Here is an 18,655-nt window from a genome sequence, read left to right on the forward strand (position 1 = left end):
GCGTGCAAAGACAATTTTTCCTAAAGGACATCTCCACCTGAGTTCTCCTGTTCCCCCATCTGTACTAGAAGCTCCTTCTCCAGCGTGTACTGCTTCTCTTGGCCGATGACCTCAGCTTCCTAGGAGCTTGTCTTGCCACTGTCTTCCCACTTCCTGCCTTGCTCACCTCTGCCCTCCTAATCTTAGGCAACAAAACATTCGTAAACACAAGGAAAAACTCTACAAAGCCCTCCCAAATCTGTCTCTGTCTTTATAGGAGCTGTCCCCTTTGCCTGCACGGTCCTTCCCTTGCCATCCAGGAGAAAACCTGCATGGTCCTCAACATTCAACTAAAAAATTACTGTCAAGAACTGGGAAGGGTCTGGGATTGCATTCAGCTTGCAAGCTAACATGTTAGCCTGCCTCAGTGTCAGGGATGCTGGCAGAGGCATGAGATTCCTAGATCAGAGATAAGGGACCTAGATCAACCAAAGGACTTGTATGCATGCATATAAGCCTAACCAATGGACACAGACACCAGGGGGGGTGAGGGCATGGGGGATAATGACACATAGGTAATACCTTAATCAATGAAAAAAAATAAAAATTAAGAGATAAAGAGATAAACCGTATTACTCCCAGCGCAGCTTGAGCTTCACATCTGTGTTGGTTCTCCTTGCTCCTCTAGGCCCACGGGGTGGGGGAGGGGCCTACAGCGCAGCCCAGGTACCTACTGCACACACAGGGCGTTTGTCTCCCAGCCGGGGATCCTGAATTTAGGGATCCCCAGTCTTACAAACCTGCTAGCAAACCTGCCTGGTCTTCGTTAAATGAACGGTCCCCAATTTATAACGAGACAAATAAGCCTCCACGGGGTTTTATGACTTGTTCAAGGTTATCACCGCAGTGGGTGAATGAGCCATTCGTCTCCTTTCCCATACTTGTACGCTTGTGCAAGCATTACTTCCTGTCACTGTTTCCTCCTGTGTAAAATGGGGTTAACCCCTACCTCACAGGGTTGGGGAAATGGTAGCTATTCCTAAACCCCCAAAAGCCACTGCGTGTCAGATGTGGCAATCATCCTACAGTGAAAAATACAGACTATAGTGTAAGATTGAGAACATGATCGCTGAGGTCAGGCAAGCTCTCAGCTCTGCCAAAAAACCAACTGACTTCTCTGGATCCATTTCCCAAGGTTGAAAACCAGGACAATACTCCACTCATTACATTTTTTAGCACTAAATGAAGGCATCTCTCTAGCACTAGCACCTAGTACAGTACCAGTGTTTAGCCTTTGAACTAGTTTTATTACCACTTTACTTGGGAATTATAATCCTGGTAAGATTATGAACAAAGCATCCTTTTTAAAATTTTTCTTTTCTTCTCTTTTTATTTATTTTTCAATCCTCATCCGAGGATATTTTCCCATAGATTTTTAGAGAGAGTGGAAGAGAGAAGGAAAGACAGAGAGAAATATCAATGTGAGAGAAACCATCAATTGGTTGCCTCCTGCACGCCCCCGAACAGGAGGAGCCTGCAACTCAGGTACATGCCCTTGACCCTAATGGAACCCAGGACCCTTCCGGCGGCTCTGTCCCCTGAGCCAAACCGGCTGGGGCCCAGGCATCCTTTTCATGGAGGCAGCTGACACTCACAGAGGTTAAGTCACTCGCCTCAGGCTTACAAAGTCGGCATTTGAACTGCAAGGCTCTGTGTTCACGCCCTTTCCTCTTCGGGCGCCTCAGGCCTATACCAAGTCCTGGTAGCCAAGCCTGATCCCAGGAAGCAAACTGCCACGGGAGGGCAGGGTGGCATCGTGATGCATCCCGGGCAGAGGCAGGGGGAGCCCCGCCCCGGTTGTTGTCGCTAGCCAAATTTAGAGTAGCGATGAAAGTGCCAGAAATCTTGCCCTTGGCAGCCAGGCGCCTCCATCCCGCAGCCCAGCGTCCCACAGGCCCCCGCCCGCCCCACCTGCCAGCCTCCAGGTGCAGTGCCCCCTAGGGGCTCCGGCGCGCCCGAGGAGGAAGAGAGGTCCCTTCCTGCCGCGGGCGGTCACCGGCCGACCCGGTGCTCCCGCCTGGCGCCCGCCCCGGGGAGGAACTGGCCGCCACGCCTCCGTGCTCTTCAGCCGCATCTCCGAGTGGCGGGAGGACCTGCCGCCCTCGGCTCCCGCCGCCCCGCCGCCTCCCTCCGCACCGCCCGCGCCATGAGCGCGCGCCTGCCGCTCCTCCTGCGCCAGCTCCGCCGCCCGCCGCCGCCCGCGGGCCCCCCGGGCCGCCCCCGGGTGCCTCGGCGCGCCAGCAGCGGCGGCGGCGGCGGGGGCGGCGGCGAGGGCCTGCTGGGGCAGCGGCGGCAGCAGAACACCCAGGCGGGCTGCAGCCACGGCCCGGGCAGCCGGGCGCCCCCGGCGTGGAACTTGATCGTCAGGTGAGGGGCGCGCGCTCGCCGTCGCCCACGTCCCCGGCGGCGGCGGCCGGGGACCAGAAAGCAGGGCGGCCGGGGCGCTCAGGTCTCGGCACTGTCCCGGGGGGGGCTTTTGGGGGTGGGGGTGTCGGGGTCTCAGGACGCGGGGCCGCGAGTGCTTAGTGCCGATTTATTGGGGGCGCCGGCGGGGAAGGGGGCGCGGGCACCAGGAGGGCGCGCCGGGCGCGCGGGAACGGACGGGGGCTCCCCTGCGCCCAGGGATCGGGCGGGCGCGGGCATCCCCGGCGGCCGGGCGGGCGCTGCGCAGCTCGGACCGCACGCCGCTCTGCACGTGCGCCGGGGCGCCGACTCTGATGCAACCGCGCTGGGCGCGGCCGGGCCAGGAAAGGGCGGCGCGGCCGAGGCGGGGGAGGAGAGGGGGGCGGAGGGGCGCCTGCCTGCGGGTCGGGATCGGGGCCCGGATGGGGACTCCGGAGAGGCGGCCCGGCCCAGCTCCGTGGCCTGTCCGCGCAGGGCTCCGGGTCTGGGCTGGCTGCCCGCGGCTGAAGGTGAAGTTTATCCTCTTCCCCAACGCCGCCGGCCTCCCGCGAGTGAGCCAGCGAGTTTGGGTTACATCATCTTTTTCTGGGAAGTTAAGGTGGAGCGGGCCCACCTGGTAGTACCGGGATGCGGCTGGAGACGTGGAGGCTGACGCGTTCCCAGCACCGCTGCGTGGTGGGCAAGGAGTCCCCTGCGTGGCTGTAATGCAAAAGTTACCTCCCGCCCCAGAGGCGAACTGTGGGAGCCCGGGGCCGAGCCTCCCCCTGTCCCCGCCGGAGATGCCACGTGCGCCAGCCCCCCCCCCCCCCCCGCCCAGAATCCCCCCATCCGCTGCTCCCCCTCCCTCACCCCCCCCCCCCACACCGCTCCCACGCCAGTCATCAGCCCTGCGGTCACCTCGGGGGAGAAGGGGCGGAGCCTTGTCTGGCCTTCTTGGAGAAGTGTGTTAAGGGGTTGCCTTCCTCCCCACCTCACTAGGATTCCAGTTCCATGTCACTGGGCAAGCTGTTCCACCTCCATCCATTCACATCTCTTTCTTTTTCCTTCTACCCTTCATTCTAAAAGGAACTGTCAATCGCCCCCCCCCTCCCCCGTTTCCAGGGCTCTTCACCATGTGAAAGACGACTCTCAGGGGCCCTTGGTTTAATTTACCAGGTCATCTTCCTGAATGTCGTAGTAGCTTCAGGTCTCCTCAGGTCATTAGATGTTAACCACCGTACCGCTCAGCTCATCTCCATGGGTGAGGGTCTGAAGACGGTACCGGAGGCAAAACCACCCACTCCGCCTCCTGTTTTATTGTCTGGGCGGCTCTGATCGCTATTGGAAACTTGCTTGTTCATGTATTTGTCTGCCTCTGCCTGGAATGAAAGCTCTGTGGGGTCAGGGGCCTTGTCTCTCTTGTTCACTTGCTGGATCCTTCCTCCTGGAGAGTGCCTGGTACAGGGTAGGCACTTAATGGCATCCTTGGTGAATGAAGGGCTCAATATTGGGGGCCTTTTGCGGGTTTCATTCCTGCATTCTTTCACCGGAAGCCCTGACTGACTTAGAGATGAGGTGAGCGCCTGGGTAGGATCCTGCTGCACTGGGCTGGCCAGCCTCCAGTCCCTCACTACAGTGGGAGAAATGATAGTGTCTCCCGCAAAGGGTTATGAAAAAGGTTATAACAGAGAATGTAAACCAAATACACAGTTCAGGAACGGTCACATACTAAGGCCTCAACAGATGTTGGCTTTTATTTTTATTTTTACAGCAATAAGCCAGGGTTTGGCAAACTGGATAGCAAATATGGTAGGTTCTGCAGACCAGGAGGCAAAATAGAAGGTATTAGGTAGGTACTTTTTTATGAGAAAAAAACAACACACATCTTTACAATTTTTATTGGTGAAATTTGAAATTTTAATTATGGACACTGACATTTGAATTTCCCATAATATTCACATGCCAAAAATAGTATTATGTCAATATTTTTAAAAAAACATTTGAAATGGAAAAGCCATTCTTAGCTGGTGGACTGTAGGTTGCCAGCCCTCCTTCTAAGCTTAAAGTGTGCAATGAAGTGCTGCTTCACAGGATTCTGCTTAAAGGGACAGGTGCCTTGCTTTGCAGTATGACTTCACCACCTAAAAGCTGGGCGAGTTTGGGCAAGCTGTTTGGTCTCAGTTCTTCCTGTACAAAATTGAAACCCAGCTATCACCTGCTTTATAAGGTTGTTGCGGGTATTACTATACTCCAGTGATTCTGTGAAGCACATTTTTAAAATCTCCAAAACTGGTATTCATCTTTTCATTGATGGTGGTTTTTAATCACTGTTGGCCGGGTGTCCGTCCCAGCATGCTTGTCATTGCCTGTACCCGTGGGAACTTGGCCAGAGCTATGCACATTGCTGTGCCTTTTTGACTTATGTGCATCATCTTCTAACAAAACGTTTCTCGAAGAGATTTCCCCAGGACGTGGAGGAAAAGGGGAGGTGAGCCTATCTTCGAAGTCACCTATTGGGATACACGTCCGGGAACCTATGTATCGGAAAATTTAAAAGAATAAGCTCCCTCAAAAGCATAGCGATCTGTCATGGGCCCAGCAGCTGTCACATAATCCCCACTGTTTCCATCCACAAGTCATGGAAGGGCCGTTTTAGGAAATAATGTGATTTCTGGTTCTTGTCTGACAACTTTCCACTGACATCTGATAGAATCAAGAAAGCTCCAGCATCAGAACACGCAGACTGGATGTCAGGAACTTAACGGAAGCCCCGGGGACAAAAACGATGTTATCTTTTCAAGAAATGTATCGCCAACACCCTTGATAGCACTGAGGGTATTATGTGTGTTTGGGGGGCGGGGGAGACTGATATCAAGGATTCTGAGTCCCAAAAGTCCCTCAGGAAAGTCAGATCCTGAATGGGAAGCAGTTTTAGGAATACCTCAATCAGCTTATGGGGTGTATTTCTCTGTGTAGTATAGGAGTAGTCTATGACAAAAAAAATAAAATAAAATCTGTCTAAATTTAAGTCTAAAAAATGCTTTTAATACTTTCAGAATAAAACACAATGTTAAGCACAGTGGTTGAGCATCAACCTATGAACCAGAAGATCACTGTTAGATTTCCGGTCAGAACACATGCCTGGGTTTCAGGCTCAATACCCAGTAAGGGGAGTACAGGAGGCGGCTATCAATGATTCTCATCATTGATGTTTCTCTCTCCCTTCTCTGAAATCAATAAAAATATATTTAAAAAGAAAAAAAGATTGTAACAGGTTAATTGGCAATATTTTTTCTTTCTTAGTGGTTTATAAAACAATGGTATCTTTCATTCTGCATTTTCAATTGGATGTAAATAAGATTAAAGCTGTTAGATCAGACCTGTGCATTAAGTAGGAAATAGGCTAGACTGCTTTAACAAAATGCCCCAATATAACTGTAGACTTGACCATCCAGAGGGAAGCAGTCCAGGAAAGGTAGGATGACCCCGTGATACCTCCTCACTGCGCCCATCCAGCAAGTGGGAAACGTGGCCAGGTTGCCGGTATACCTTTCTGCCAGCTGCACAGCCCTCCTTTCCTGGCCAATGGTCACCTCTTGGCCAGAGGTTCGTCACGTAACCCTATCAAAGTGTGGGCAAGGCTGGGGAACGTGCTCTTTGGCTAGGGAGCCATGTGGAGCCTAAACTCAGAAATCCGTTATTAAAAATGGAAGAAAATGCATGGAAGTATTCATAGGACCCAGTAACGTAAGCCATCATTAGCGGCTTTAGCGTTACTGCTGTTACTATTTTGTAGATAGAATGTATCCACTCATTGCCAGTGCAGTGGTTTATCAAATACTCTTTGCTCCCAACCTGCACTGTTTCTTGGAATACTGATGGCTGTTTTCGGAAGAGACTGTTTGGGAAATCTTTATTATATTTATTCACAGGTAACTCTTTCACCTTTGAAAAAGTTGAAATATAGAAGGCTATTAATAAACTAGTGGCCCGGTGCATGAAATTCATGCACGGGGGTAGGGTGTCCCTCAGCCCACCCTGCACCCTCTCCAATCGGGGACCCCTTGAGGGATGTCTGACTGCCAGTTTAGGCCTGATCCCTGTACACCAGCAGTTGGAGATCCCTTTCACAATCTGGGACCACTGGCCCCTAACTGCTTACCTGCCTGCCAGGCTGATCTCCCTAACTGCTCTCCTCTGCTGTCCTGATCCCCCTAACTGTTCTCCCCTGCCAGCCTGATCGTCCTAACTGCTCTCCCCTACTGGCCTGATTGTCCCTAACTGCCTCTGCCTCAGCCCCGCCACCATGGCTTTGTCTGGAAAGTCGTCCGGAAGTTGTTCGGTCTAATTAGCATATTACACTTTTATTAGTATAGATAGGCTCAGCATTCAGGGATGCACTTAAATTGGTAGTATTTTTTAAAATATTTTTAATTGATTTTAGAGAGGAAGAGGGAGAGAGATCGAAACATCAATGATGAGAGAGAATCATTGATCAGCTGCCTTCTGGGGATCAAGCCCAAAACCTGCGCATGTGCCCTGACCAGGAATCAAACCATGACCTCCTGGTTTGTAGGTCAACCACTGAGCCAAACTGGCCAGGCTAAATTGATAGTTTGATGTTATTATTTTTTAAATAATTCTTTATTGTTGAAGGTATTACATATGTAGTTTTAAAACATTATCTGAGGATTGTGGTCATTATTCTGGCAGCTTTGTGCCCAGCTAACACACATTACAGATGACTCCCTACTTAACTGTGCCTGTCAGAACGAGACAGAAATAAGGGCTCAGATTGGCAGTCATGGAGGCAGGGAAACAGAGCAGCACATGGCCCCCAGGCACAAATGATTGGACAGAAGATTTTGGTGCTCATTTATAAGGTGATTTGTACATTTTTACATATAGTCTGGTTTACTCATAGTTATTTCACTGGGAATTACGTTGCTTCATCCCAAGTGTCTAAAAACAAGTCTTCACAGGCCACATGGAGTTGCATGCCCACCTATTCTGTTGCTTTTAGCCAAGTTGATGCAGAAAGGCTCATCTTGGTTAAGGTTTGAAGCTCTTACAACTTTTCTGAGCCCCCTCGCTCCTAGTCCACCTCCTGGAGAGCAGTACCTTCCAGTTACATTCATCAGCTTCCTCTCTGAAAACCCACCCGGAGGAGCTGACTCACGTCTCTTCACCCTTGGTGATTTAGTGCTCATGCTATCTGGCTGGAACTTCACCTTGCTTTCTTTTAAAGCTGTTATATGCGTGCAAGAACATGCCAGACAAAAAAAAAATTAAAGATGGTTAAACACCGAAGTGTGAGCACTTCCTTGGCTGGGGAAACGGGGGCGGGGGAGCCAACTTCATACACAAGTGAGGAGTATTTCCTAGGGATGGTGGTTCAGGTGGTCTCTGAAATTGCTCATTCCAGAAGGTCCCAGAAAGAGACTTGCACCACCTTCTCTAGGTCTGCCCGGCTCAGGCAACCCAGTGCTAAATTGCAGGTGGCCCCTGCTGGGACTTTTAGGAGGTCCAAATGCATTGGAGGTGGCGGAGGGGGGGGGGGGGGTGACCAGGGGACTGAGTGGCCTCAGGAGAGAGTCAGATTCTGATGTATCTCCAGTGTTTCTGCTGCTCCCTTCCCTTCCCTTCCCATTCCTTCTTTAAACTCTGGGACCTGGAATTTGTCCTGACCCCTCCCCTCCCCCCCACTTCTCCAACAGCAAGCCCCCTCCCCAACCCCCTGTCGTTACTACCCTCCTCCCTCCACCAACATTTGCTTTCCCTCTGGATCCCAGTCTCTTTTTCTGGATGGTGAAGGGACTATGGTGCAGGAAGGGGATTTTTTTCACAAAGAAACCCAGACTTTTTTCATCACAGTAATCTTGGAAAATACAAGGGAAAAATTCACCCCTAGAAAATTAGTGTTAACATCTAGTTTGTTTATCTCTGCTTATTTTCAAAATTAGCTTGTCACGCTTTACATCGGGTTAGCATTTCATGAATCCATCGTTCTCCTGCCCTTCCCCTCCATACTTCCACACTTGAAGCACATCCTTGTGTGGTCGAGTTATTTTCACTTACAGTAAAAAAACACTCTAAAGGGAATGTGCGGTATCTATCCTGTCTAGTCACTAACAAAGACACGGTATGTGTTTTTTTTCTCACTGTAGAGAAGTCATTCAGAATTCAAAGGAAGTTCTTCGTTTATTGCAAGAAAAAAACCCTGCCTTTAAGCCGGTTCTTGCCATTATTCAGGTAAGCTGAGAGCGTGGCTTTGTCCTATTTTAGGGTGCCTTTCAATTTTGAAAATAATTGTATACAAAAGGCCAGCTGTATTTCTTGTCACAGCGGTGTCATTCGAGCTTAATGGAGGGAAGCTGAAACTGCTCTCATTTTCCCTTTCTTTGGTTATTTATTTTGCTTCCACAGGGCTGCAGGTTAGGGACTGCTCTGCTTGAGCGAGTCTTCTGTGAGTCTTTCTCCGTTGGTGTGGGTAGCTTCCAGAGGTCAGGGGGTAGGCGCTCACATAGATTCCATCACTCAGGATTTATTGTGGTCCACTCATAAATGCCTATCACATGTGATTCCAAGGTGGTAGGGGGAACAGTTTTTTGCTTCTATGGAAGACAGATGGCTTGCCGAGTCATGGTACTGGGTAATCTTACTACTAAGTCTTTGAAAGCCTGCCATAAGTTCGAAGGGCCAACAGTCATTACCTGTCACAGGTACTTCCTCATTCCATGTGTGTTCCATGTGCCGCGCACGGCCCCGTCATGTCCACCTGCAGTTGGCAGTGTTTGCCATCCTTGTTGGCACACCCGTGCTGACAGGTGCAGGGGAATAATGAGGTGAGCCAAGGCTGTAAACTAACACAGCACAGCAGTTGGACTGCTACTGTCGTTTCTGGCATGCACTTCGTATGTCAAGATAACAGTGTCTCATTCCAGCCACACTGTCAATGTCAAGACTGTGGCGTATGCTCAGGTCACTTATATCCCTGGGGGTCTGTCTCCACATCCCCCCACAAAGATCGACCAGTGGGAAGAGGAGAAAGTAAAGTGGGTCGGGAGCCTGGGCCTCCTGGGACGACTGCTTTCCACTTACAGGCACGTCATCTAACCCCGTCTCTGGTGTCCTGGAAAGAGATGCTGGCTCTGTGGCTATAAACGCCTTAGGAGGACTGTTCTTTAAAAGAAAGTGACACAGTTGGAAACTGACATGTTAATTGCAGCCATTAGTTCCCTCTTATAAGCAATGAGTCTCTCTGCATTTTCCTTATTATCTTTGTAATTAGGTCACTTGTAATCACAAAATTAGTCTGTTTTGTTTCATGCCTTTTCAAGATGTTACATTCTCCTTCTTGCTCCCCTCTCCTAAGGCAAGTGATGATAACTTGATGCAAGAAGTAAACCAGAATTTGGCTGAGGAGGTGAGGATTGTTGCTTTTCAAAATAAGTTTTTTTGATGACGCGCTCTCTCACGATGACAGAATAACCTCGTGTTCTCTTTTCAGGCTGGTCTGAACATCACTCACATTTGTCTTCCTCCAGAGAGCGGTGAGGACGAGGTAATTCCAGCAGCGAGCTTGAACCCTCGTGTTGCTTTCCTCTTTAGACCTAATATGCCTGTCAGCATCTCTCAGTTGTGGTTGGGACATCTGGAGCCTTTTCTTGTGGCTGGACTTTTAGAGGGAAGAGTCTACTTTCCCCTCTCGCATAAGTGCTCCTTGATCTATGTGTCCGTTACTGCACGTTTCTATTGAAGACGTGGACTCGGACGTGGTGACTTTTTGGTTGTGTTTCTTCAGGATAGCAGCATGGCCATCCAGTCGAAACTGTCTGAACGCTAATTCTGGTTTTGCTCTGTCCTGACAAATTGTTTGCCCTAGAGCCATTCCTTTGGCTTCTCTGGGTCACAGTTGCCTTATCTATTATGTAAAAGCCTAAGCAACCGGCCGGTAGCTATGACGCACACTGACCACCAGGGGGGCAGATGCTCAACACAAGCTGCCAAGCTGCCGTGACTTGGCGGCTGCGGTTCTTGGGTGATGCACCCGGAACCAGAGGAGAAGTGAGCCCGATTCTGGGGTGCGTCACCCAAGAACCGCCCTCTCACAATCCTGGACCTCTCGGGGGATGTCGGAGAGGCGGTTTTGGCCCGATCTCTGCAGGAGGGGCCGAGGGGCCCCACCAGTGCACGAATCTGTGCACCAGGCCTCTAGTTGATAATAAAGGACCAGGATGAAGTCATCTTCAGGGTCCTTTTCTGGCTAACATTCCGTAAATCCTTCAGTGGCAGCGAATAACCCCACCCCCCACACCCCCTAGGATCCTTCGGCTACTGTTGCGTGTGATTTAGTGGTTCCTGCCAGCAGGGAGTGACAGCCTTCATGAGTGTCCTTATGGGAGGAGCAGCCAGCCCCATAAGTTGTAGGGATGGAGCTGTGTCTCGGGCAGCTTCCAGGTCCTCCTGGGGCAGCTTTCCTTCATGCTGTGGCAGTCATGGCGATCAGATTTGGTTTGACTTCCGGTGCTGGAAAACCTCAAACAGCTGAGTCTGAGAAAATGCAGAAGTTCGTTTTTCTTGTACGTGAATGAAGTTGAGAAGCAGGTAGGCCCTGGCTGATGCGCTGGCAGCACGAAGTCTTTAGACACTCAGCTCCTTCCATCTCACTGCTCCGCCATCTTTGTTGAGCTACGTCATATCCAAGATGGCAGACTTGGTGCTGCACATCACATCCCACATCACGTTCACGTCCACATCCTCGTCCAGCCGCGTCAAATCAAAAAATGAAATCCAGGTTCAGGGAGGAGAGACCTATTTGAAGGCATCGTTGTAATGTGGGGGAAAGGCTGTTGGCAATAGGGAGAGCTCTCCGACCATAGGTCTGTACGCCTCTGAGAAAGGGTTTTCTTTCTTTCTGTTTCTTTTTCAACCACAGTTTATATTACCTTTTTTCCGGTGTATAAGATGACTGGGCGTATAAGACGACCCCCAAGTTTTCCAGTTAAAATATAGAGTTTGGGATATACCCGCCCTATAAGATGACACCCAGCATATAAGATGACCCCCGACTTTTGAGAAGATTTTCCTGGGTTAAAAAGTCGTCTTATACGCCGGAAAATACGGTAAATACGATTCCGCACCAGTTTCGGATGTACGGCCATGTGGACAGAAAGACAGAAGACCTGCACTCCACAGAGTGGTGTTGTGTCCCCCTCCTCCTACTCCCCCATCTGCCCCAAACACCCAGTTGGCCCCATACCCCATTATTTTGAGATCATTGACTATATTTTTCATGCTTTAATCCGCATCTCTGGCTATTCTGCAACTACCAAGTATCCAAAATTTTATAAAGAACTCAGACAACACCAGAAAAACAACCCAATTAAAAGGTGGGCAGAGACCTGAATAGACACTTTTCCAAGGAAGACATACAGATGGCCAATAGACATACGAAAAGTTGGTCAACATCACTAATCATTACAGAAATTAAAAGGGTGTTTCTTGTATAGGGAAAGGTAGAGAAGTCTAGAAGGAACCCCATGAGAGAAAGTGGGGTGACAGGGCAGCTTAATGAGATAACAGATCAGAGAATGTTTTACCCTGAGTTCCAGCCTGTTTTCAGAAGGGGCTATCTGCTAGCCCAGGGTAGGCCAAAGTTTAGGAACCTGGGGGAGGGAAAAAGAGAAAGCTTGCCCAGAGTTTGACCAGCAAGCATTTTGTTCTGATTGATCAGTGGGGACAAATAGTTCAGCTAATTTGTTATGAGTCAAAAATGGGAATTTGTAGGGTCTCTGTCTGCCTTGTCCTAGAAAGATAAGGAAGTATCAGTGAGACTTATTCTTGCAGTGCACACAGGGTGGAGTGATTTCTTAACTGTCCCTGTTTTCCAGGATCATGGGGCTCAGTTCAACAATATCTTATCACCAGCAAGTAAAAGGAAGGCCACAGATCAAAGACAGGCCCCTCCATCTCTTCGCTTCAGGGACCTTTCCTGAAAGTCACAATTCTGCTTTCATTCCATTGGCCTGAACCTAATTACTTGGCCATGATGCAGGGGAGACTGGGAAATGTAGTCTTTATACCGGGTGGCCTTAGATCATTTATTACCACAACTAAAAATCAAGCGTTTATTCTGAGTAAGAAAGGAAACCGGATATTGGGCAGATAGTTTTTGCCACACTTGCCATTGTAATATTACAAATATTGACACCTCTCAAGCCAGTATTAACAAAATGCAGAGAAGTGTGTTTGTAGAAGGACACCCAGTGTCTGCAGTAGAATCTGCATTTCTTTAGGTTGTTTTGCCACTGGTATTGATAGCCCTTGACTTTTATTTTTTCCCCGTATTTTTTTTACAAGGAGTCATTTATGTCCTATTTTTCTTTGAAATTATGATAAATATGATTTTGTGTGGTGGTGTTATTATGTTGGAAAAGAGTAAAGATCTTAATTTATTAAGATTTTGTCGTTTCTTCTATCATATCCTAGTTCAGGTAATCATAGTGCCCTCACTTCATTCTGGACTGTATTTAGATGCTACCCCCTCTGACCAACCCCACCTGGCATCATTGTATTAGTCCTTTACCCTGCTTTCCCTGCTCTGTTTTTCTTTACATCATTTACCACTTCCAAATATTATAGTGTTGTTATTATTATTGGTCTCATCTTCTCCACTAGAATATGAGCTCCATGAGGACAGGAATTTTGATCACAGATCTATTTCCTTTACTTAGGACTGGGCAAAGTAGGTGCTGAAAACACTCAATAGTTGTTGAATACATGAAAGAATGATGAATGAATGAGAAAATTTTCTTTCTGAATTTTGTATATCAAATAGCTTTTTCTTTTCTTACCATAAGTGATTTCTGCTTAGACAGGGAAACAAAACTGGTAAACCAACACTTCCTAGTAAGATCCAAATCCACGGGCTAGTATTTCTCTTACTTATGAACAAAGAGTATTAAGTGAAATGAATCATTTCTGGCATAAAATTAAAAAACAATAGAGAGGATAGAGTATTGCTTACAGTCATACCTAGCCATTCATTAGCTATTACATTAGCTTCCCAAACGGTACTTTTTCATAAATCGTGAATTATTTTAGTGTTTCCTACAAAAAAAGGAGATATCTCAGTTTATCTATCATAAGCCTTTGGAAATGCTTTCTATGTGCCGTTCAGGTCCAGAGAACATGAGAACCCGAGTGATGACTTCTTGGATGTCGTGACTAGTAAGCTCTTGTTGAACACACTGTGTTTTGAAACAGGCTTGGCTGGACCAGGTGGAATGCTTGATTCATGCTTTCTGGCCTCCCTGAAAGTTGGCAGTCTGCTTGGCGTATATATGATTGTTGACAGCAACTTGTCTCTTGCCTATCTAAACTGTACTAACTGTTGAGCTTTGGTTTGGTTTTGTTCTCTTCTCTGCTGTTCTGGCTGAGAGCAGAGTGATAACAAAGACTGAGAAGTCACTAAAAAATTCAGCCAAGCTTTTTTTGAGCATTTCTAAACATGGTGAAAAGAGAAAATAGACTTCTTCATTGTACTTTATACCAAGACGTCAACAAGGAATAAAAAATAAACTACAAGAGATGTGTTTTTATGAATATGTTTTTTTTTTATACAGAGTTTCTATTGGTGGCTCTTATTTTGGCAAAACAGATTTTAGTTGTTTTTTCTCTTTAGATTATAGATGAAATCTTGAAGATTAATGAAGACACCAGAGTACATGGCCTTGCCCTTCAGATCTCTGAGAACTCATTTAGCAACAAAGTCCTCAATGCCCTGCAGCCAGAAAAAGATGTGGATGGGTGAGGAAATATAAAAGAAAACAACTAATTGCTAAATGAGTTTTTCTACTATGAATTTTTTATTCCACTGTTTCCACTATGTCAGTAATTAAGAGAGAAAATAAATCATTTGAATATTTAACATCATTTAAACGTTAGTATCATTTAAATATCTTACAGTATTTTGAGAGTTTGAGGGCTTCTTAAATTCTGTGTAAGAAAGTTACATACTTTAGCAAACACACTTGTCCTTTTGTAGGGCAGAATCAGAACACCCCAGGTCATCCCGACTCAGAGGGACCAACAGCCTGAGGGGCTACTCTGAGAAGCTGATGGCTTTTATTCCTCCCACTCTTTAGTTTACATTTAACTATTTAATACATCTACCTGTTCATGACTGACTTGGATGTTACTGTGGATTAATCCCTTCAAATTACAGCTGAGTCGTGTTTTGACTGCTGGTTGCCTTATTCTTGGTTTCAGAGTAACAGACGTAAACCTGGGGAAGTTGGTCCGTGGGGATGCCCATGAATGTTTTATTTCACCTGTGGCCAGAGCTGTAATTGAACTTCTTGAAAAATCAGGTATGATGCTCCTGCAGAAATGCTGCTGTTTTCTATTTATTGGTATTTATAATCCTTATTTTTTTAGTAAGGATTTGTTTCTAGAATGTCAGGATCCTAATTGAAAAATGGAAGTGTGATAATTCAGTGTCAGCTTATTTATATCATCTTTTGAGAGATATGAGTGACTACAGAAGATTTTTCTAATAAGATTAATTGTGTTGCAATTTAAAAGAGAAATCAGTAAAAATAACCAGTTTTAAACAAATTCTCAGCTTGTCTCATGAAAACAATCAAAATAACCATAATGAAAAATGTCTCAGGTTTTATCTTCTTAAGTCTGTCAGTATGAATTCCTATATAAGACTTATATATAAAACTTAAATGAGAAAGCTGTTAGATATAGTTTAGGCTATAAAACCTAGATTGGGACTTATCAGTGAGCAATATCTCTGTAGTAATCAGTATTTAATTTCCATCATTCTCTTCTTGATCTTGCATTTTTATGTCAGTGACATAGAAATGAATAATTTCTTTTTCTTGGTTATTAAATTTAATGAGTAAATTATTGTGGTGTTTCGTGTATTTAAGTACTTGCTAACCATATATATTCAACACATAAAAATTCAACTAAATTTTTCTCTAATACAACTTGAGTAAAAAAAGAGGCACATGTCCCTCCCTCTCACCTGAACAAGCAACAACCAAACAAAACTTCCGAAGTAAACACCAAAGTTCAATTAGAAGAATAACTTTCAAGATACACCTTTAGCAGCGGTTGCCATCCGGTGGTCTGTGGGCCACTGGTGGTCCGTGAGGTCCGAAAGGTAGGTGACCGCTGACCTTTAGGACATTAGCCATTAAGCTCAAATATCTGACATAATTCATATAGAGAGTGGTTGTCATCCTTGGGATTATCAGGGTGATGATTCATGGCCACTCTATCATTGAATCTGCAAAGAAAGAGTAAATTATGGCTTTGTCATTGTAGGCTGGTGCTCAGAGGAGCAAGTTTTAAAAGGTTATTGTGCCTTACGTTAAAGCTGTGTGGTAGGAAGGCTCTGATGTTTGGGTTGTAAGACTGATTTCCATTTGGTGGGCAGGTGTCAGCTTAGATGGAAAGAAGATCTTGGTAGTAGGAGCCCATGGGTCTCTGGAAGCCACCCTCCAATGCCTGTTCCAGAGGAAAGGGTCCATGACGATGAGCTCCCAGTGGAAAACACCTCAGCTTCAAAGCAAGGTAAGCATCAGACCTGTTCGAAACAAAAATTTAAATGCTTGTATTAGAAAAGGAGAGCCACCGGTTTGGCTCAGTGGATAGAGTGTCCACCTGCAGACTCAGGGATCCCAGGTTCGATTCCGGTCAAGGGCATGTACCTTGGTTGCGAGCACATCCCCAGTAGGGGGTGTGCAGGAGGCAGCTGATTGATGTTTCTCTCTCATCGATGTTTCTAACTCTCTCTCCCTCTCCCCTCCTCTCTGTAAAAAATCAATATAACATATTTTAAAAAAAGAAAAGAAAAGGTGAGGGGCTGGAAATGTATAGGCTACGTATTTAAGAAGTTGGAGAGGGCTGCTGTGATAATTCAGTAACTGTGGAATTCAGCACAAAATCTCAAAGAATGAAAACAGTAAAGAGCATAGATTAATGAAACAGAAAACAAATATACATGAGAGATTATCAACAAAGCCAAAAGTTGGTTCTTGGAAAAGTCTAGAAAAAATAGATTCACCATTAGCCAAAATAATCAAGACAAAAAGAGAGAACACCAGCAATGTTAGGAATGAACAAAGGGTCATTTAACATCAGGAAATCTATTACTGTAATTCGCTACATCATCAGATTAAAAACTAATCTCACCATAGTAAGTGAAGAAAAGTCATTTGATAAAATCTAGTATCCTTTATGAGATTTTTCTAGAGAATCTCTTAGACTAGGAATGTAAAGGAATTCCTTAATTCATTAAAACGTCTATAAAAAGTTAGAGCAAGTATCTCATTTAATAGTGAAATATTAGAGATTTATTTCTTTTAAAAGTAGGAGAGACAAAGGTTATCAGTTATTGGTATTCCTAATTAACAGTATATAGGAATTCCTAGACAAGCTGTAATATAAAGAAAGGAAGAAAATTTATAATGATTGGAAAGGAAGATACTCAACTGTCTTTAGTCCTAGATGATATGGTTATCTACTATTAAAAACTATGAGAATTAATAAGAGTTCAGCTGGGTTTTTCAATTTAAAATGAACTTGCAAAAAGCAATTGCGTTTCTAAATAGTACACCCAGTTAGAAAATTAATTTTTAAAAAAATACAATTTCTAATAGTAATGAGAATATAAGGTACTTGGGAATATATTTAACAAAACTTACTTCTGACCTTTTGAAAGAAATTATATAATTTTGATGAGATTCGTTAAGAAGACCAAATAAAAGCATGGATAAGAAGACTCACTATCTTGAAAATACTAATTCTCCCCAAATTAATTCATAAATTTGAATCAAAATCCTGACATAATATTGTTTTGTGGAATTTGACAAGCTGATTCTAAAATGTATATGGAAGCCCAAGGACCTAAATGACGATTTTGAAAGAAAACTTGAGCTGTAAATATTAACGTGGAAGAACTTTTAAAAACAGCATTCATTGAAAAAAAGCAAGAAGGATATATCTCATTTCATGAACGCCACTTATGTAAGGTCTGAAAGCAATGTTACTAGTACATATTTATAGGACCACATACTGAGAGAGTAAAAGTGTGAAGAAATGGATGGAAAGTATGAACGAAATCAGGAAAAACATTTACTGGAACAAAAATGTGGCTGTGGATGGAAAGGAGACCTGGGAACCTTCGCTTGTATTGGTCGTGTCTTTTTTCTTAAACTGGGCAATGGGTGGGGTGTCCAGGTGTGTAATATTATTATTATACTACTTTCATGTCTTAAATAGTTAGTACATCTTTTAATTTAAAAAAAATCACCATGCATTTCCCAAATATCAAGCAAATTCAAGTTAAAAGCACGTTAAATACAATAGATTACCACAGAACAAAATCTAAAAGTGCAGGCTCCTCATGTTGCTGTATGAGAATGAAAGCAAGCAAATTGTAGCCCCGCCCAGGAAATGCTGGTGTCTTGTCTGAGACTTCGCATATTTGAGTAGCAGGTGGATCAATCCTATTGAATTCTTGTTTTAAGACGGCTCAAGGAATTTGATCTTGGAATTGAACTCAAACCCATGTGTCTTTTTAGCGGTCACCACATGATGGCAGCCTATTCAAGAAAATTCAAGGGCAGTATTTTGTAATTTAGAGTCCCGAATTTTTGATTTGGAAGCTTAGTGGAAGAGGAAAATAAACCTTGCCCTGCACTGAACAGCTGTGGTGAGAGAGGAAAATGTCTTCGTTGGCAATTGAATGTTTTCACAGCTGTCACAGATACTTTTGCTAGTTGTATCTGTATTGTTGAAAAACAAAGACATCTTTTAAAGGACTTTTTTATTATGGAAATAAATCACCCGACTTCTCTGGGATAAATCTCACTCTAACTTTGAGGACGACTAAGTAGCTTTACTCTCTAGAGAATCCAGAAATTGGGTTACATTTCGGTTTTCATAAATCTAAGAAGGTTCTCTCTATTCACTCATGTCGCACACACATGTTGTTTTCTACGTCCTTGGTCCTAACAACAGCACCACCGTGATCCGAGAGCCTGTCAACTGTCACTCTTTTTATGGCTTCATCGCTGTAGTGGAAAATATGGGAAGAAAGGCTCAGGGCTCCCCAACTTGTCTCTGACGTTTGTTTCGTGTCTGGTGTTTGGCCCCCTCTCCCTGGCTCCTCACTGTACTTGTGACAGGCTCCCATCCTACTGCAAGATGA

At 45.5% G+C, this 18,655-nt stretch overlaps 1 protein-coding gene across 5 annotated transcripts in view; it reads left to right on the forward strand.

Annotated features, from left to right (window-relative positions):
• The first annotated feature begins 1,973 nt into the window (after positions 1-1,973).
• MTHFD1L (methylenetetrahydrofolate dehydrogenase (NADP+ dependent) 1 like) overlaps positions 1,974-18,655 on the forward strand; it is a 164,305-nt gene continuing 147,623 nt past the window's right edge. For 2 of the 5 annotated variants that reach the window (XM_054721836.1, XM_054721837.1), the window contains exons 1-7: positions 1,975-2,406; positions 8,589-8,673; positions 9,797-9,847; positions 9,932-9,985; positions 14,108-14,232; positions 14,695-14,795; positions 15,878-16,014. In XM_054721836.1, coding sequence (XP_054577811.1) covers positions 2,186-2,406; positions 8,589-8,673; positions 9,797-9,847; positions 9,932-9,985; positions 14,108-14,232; positions 14,695-14,795; positions 15,878-16,014 — 774 coding nt within the window. In that variant the 5' untranslated portion in view covers positions 1,975-2,185. Of the gene's footprint in view, positions 2,407-8,588; positions 8,674-9,796; positions 9,848-9,931; positions 9,986-14,107; positions 14,233-14,694; positions 14,796-15,877; positions 16,015-18,655 lie in introns of all 5 variants that reach the window. The other 3 variants (XM_054721838.1, XM_054721834.1, XM_054721835.1) reach the window with 3 other exon arrangements.

This window comes from Eptesicus fuscus, chromosome 10, assembly GCF_027574615.1.
Source record: "Eptesicus fuscus isolate TK198812 chromosome 10, DD_ASM_mEF_20220401, whole genome shotgun sequence".
Lineage (NCBI taxonomy): Eukaryota > Metazoa > Chordata > Mammalia > Chiroptera > Vespertilionidae > Eptesicus > Eptesicus fuscus.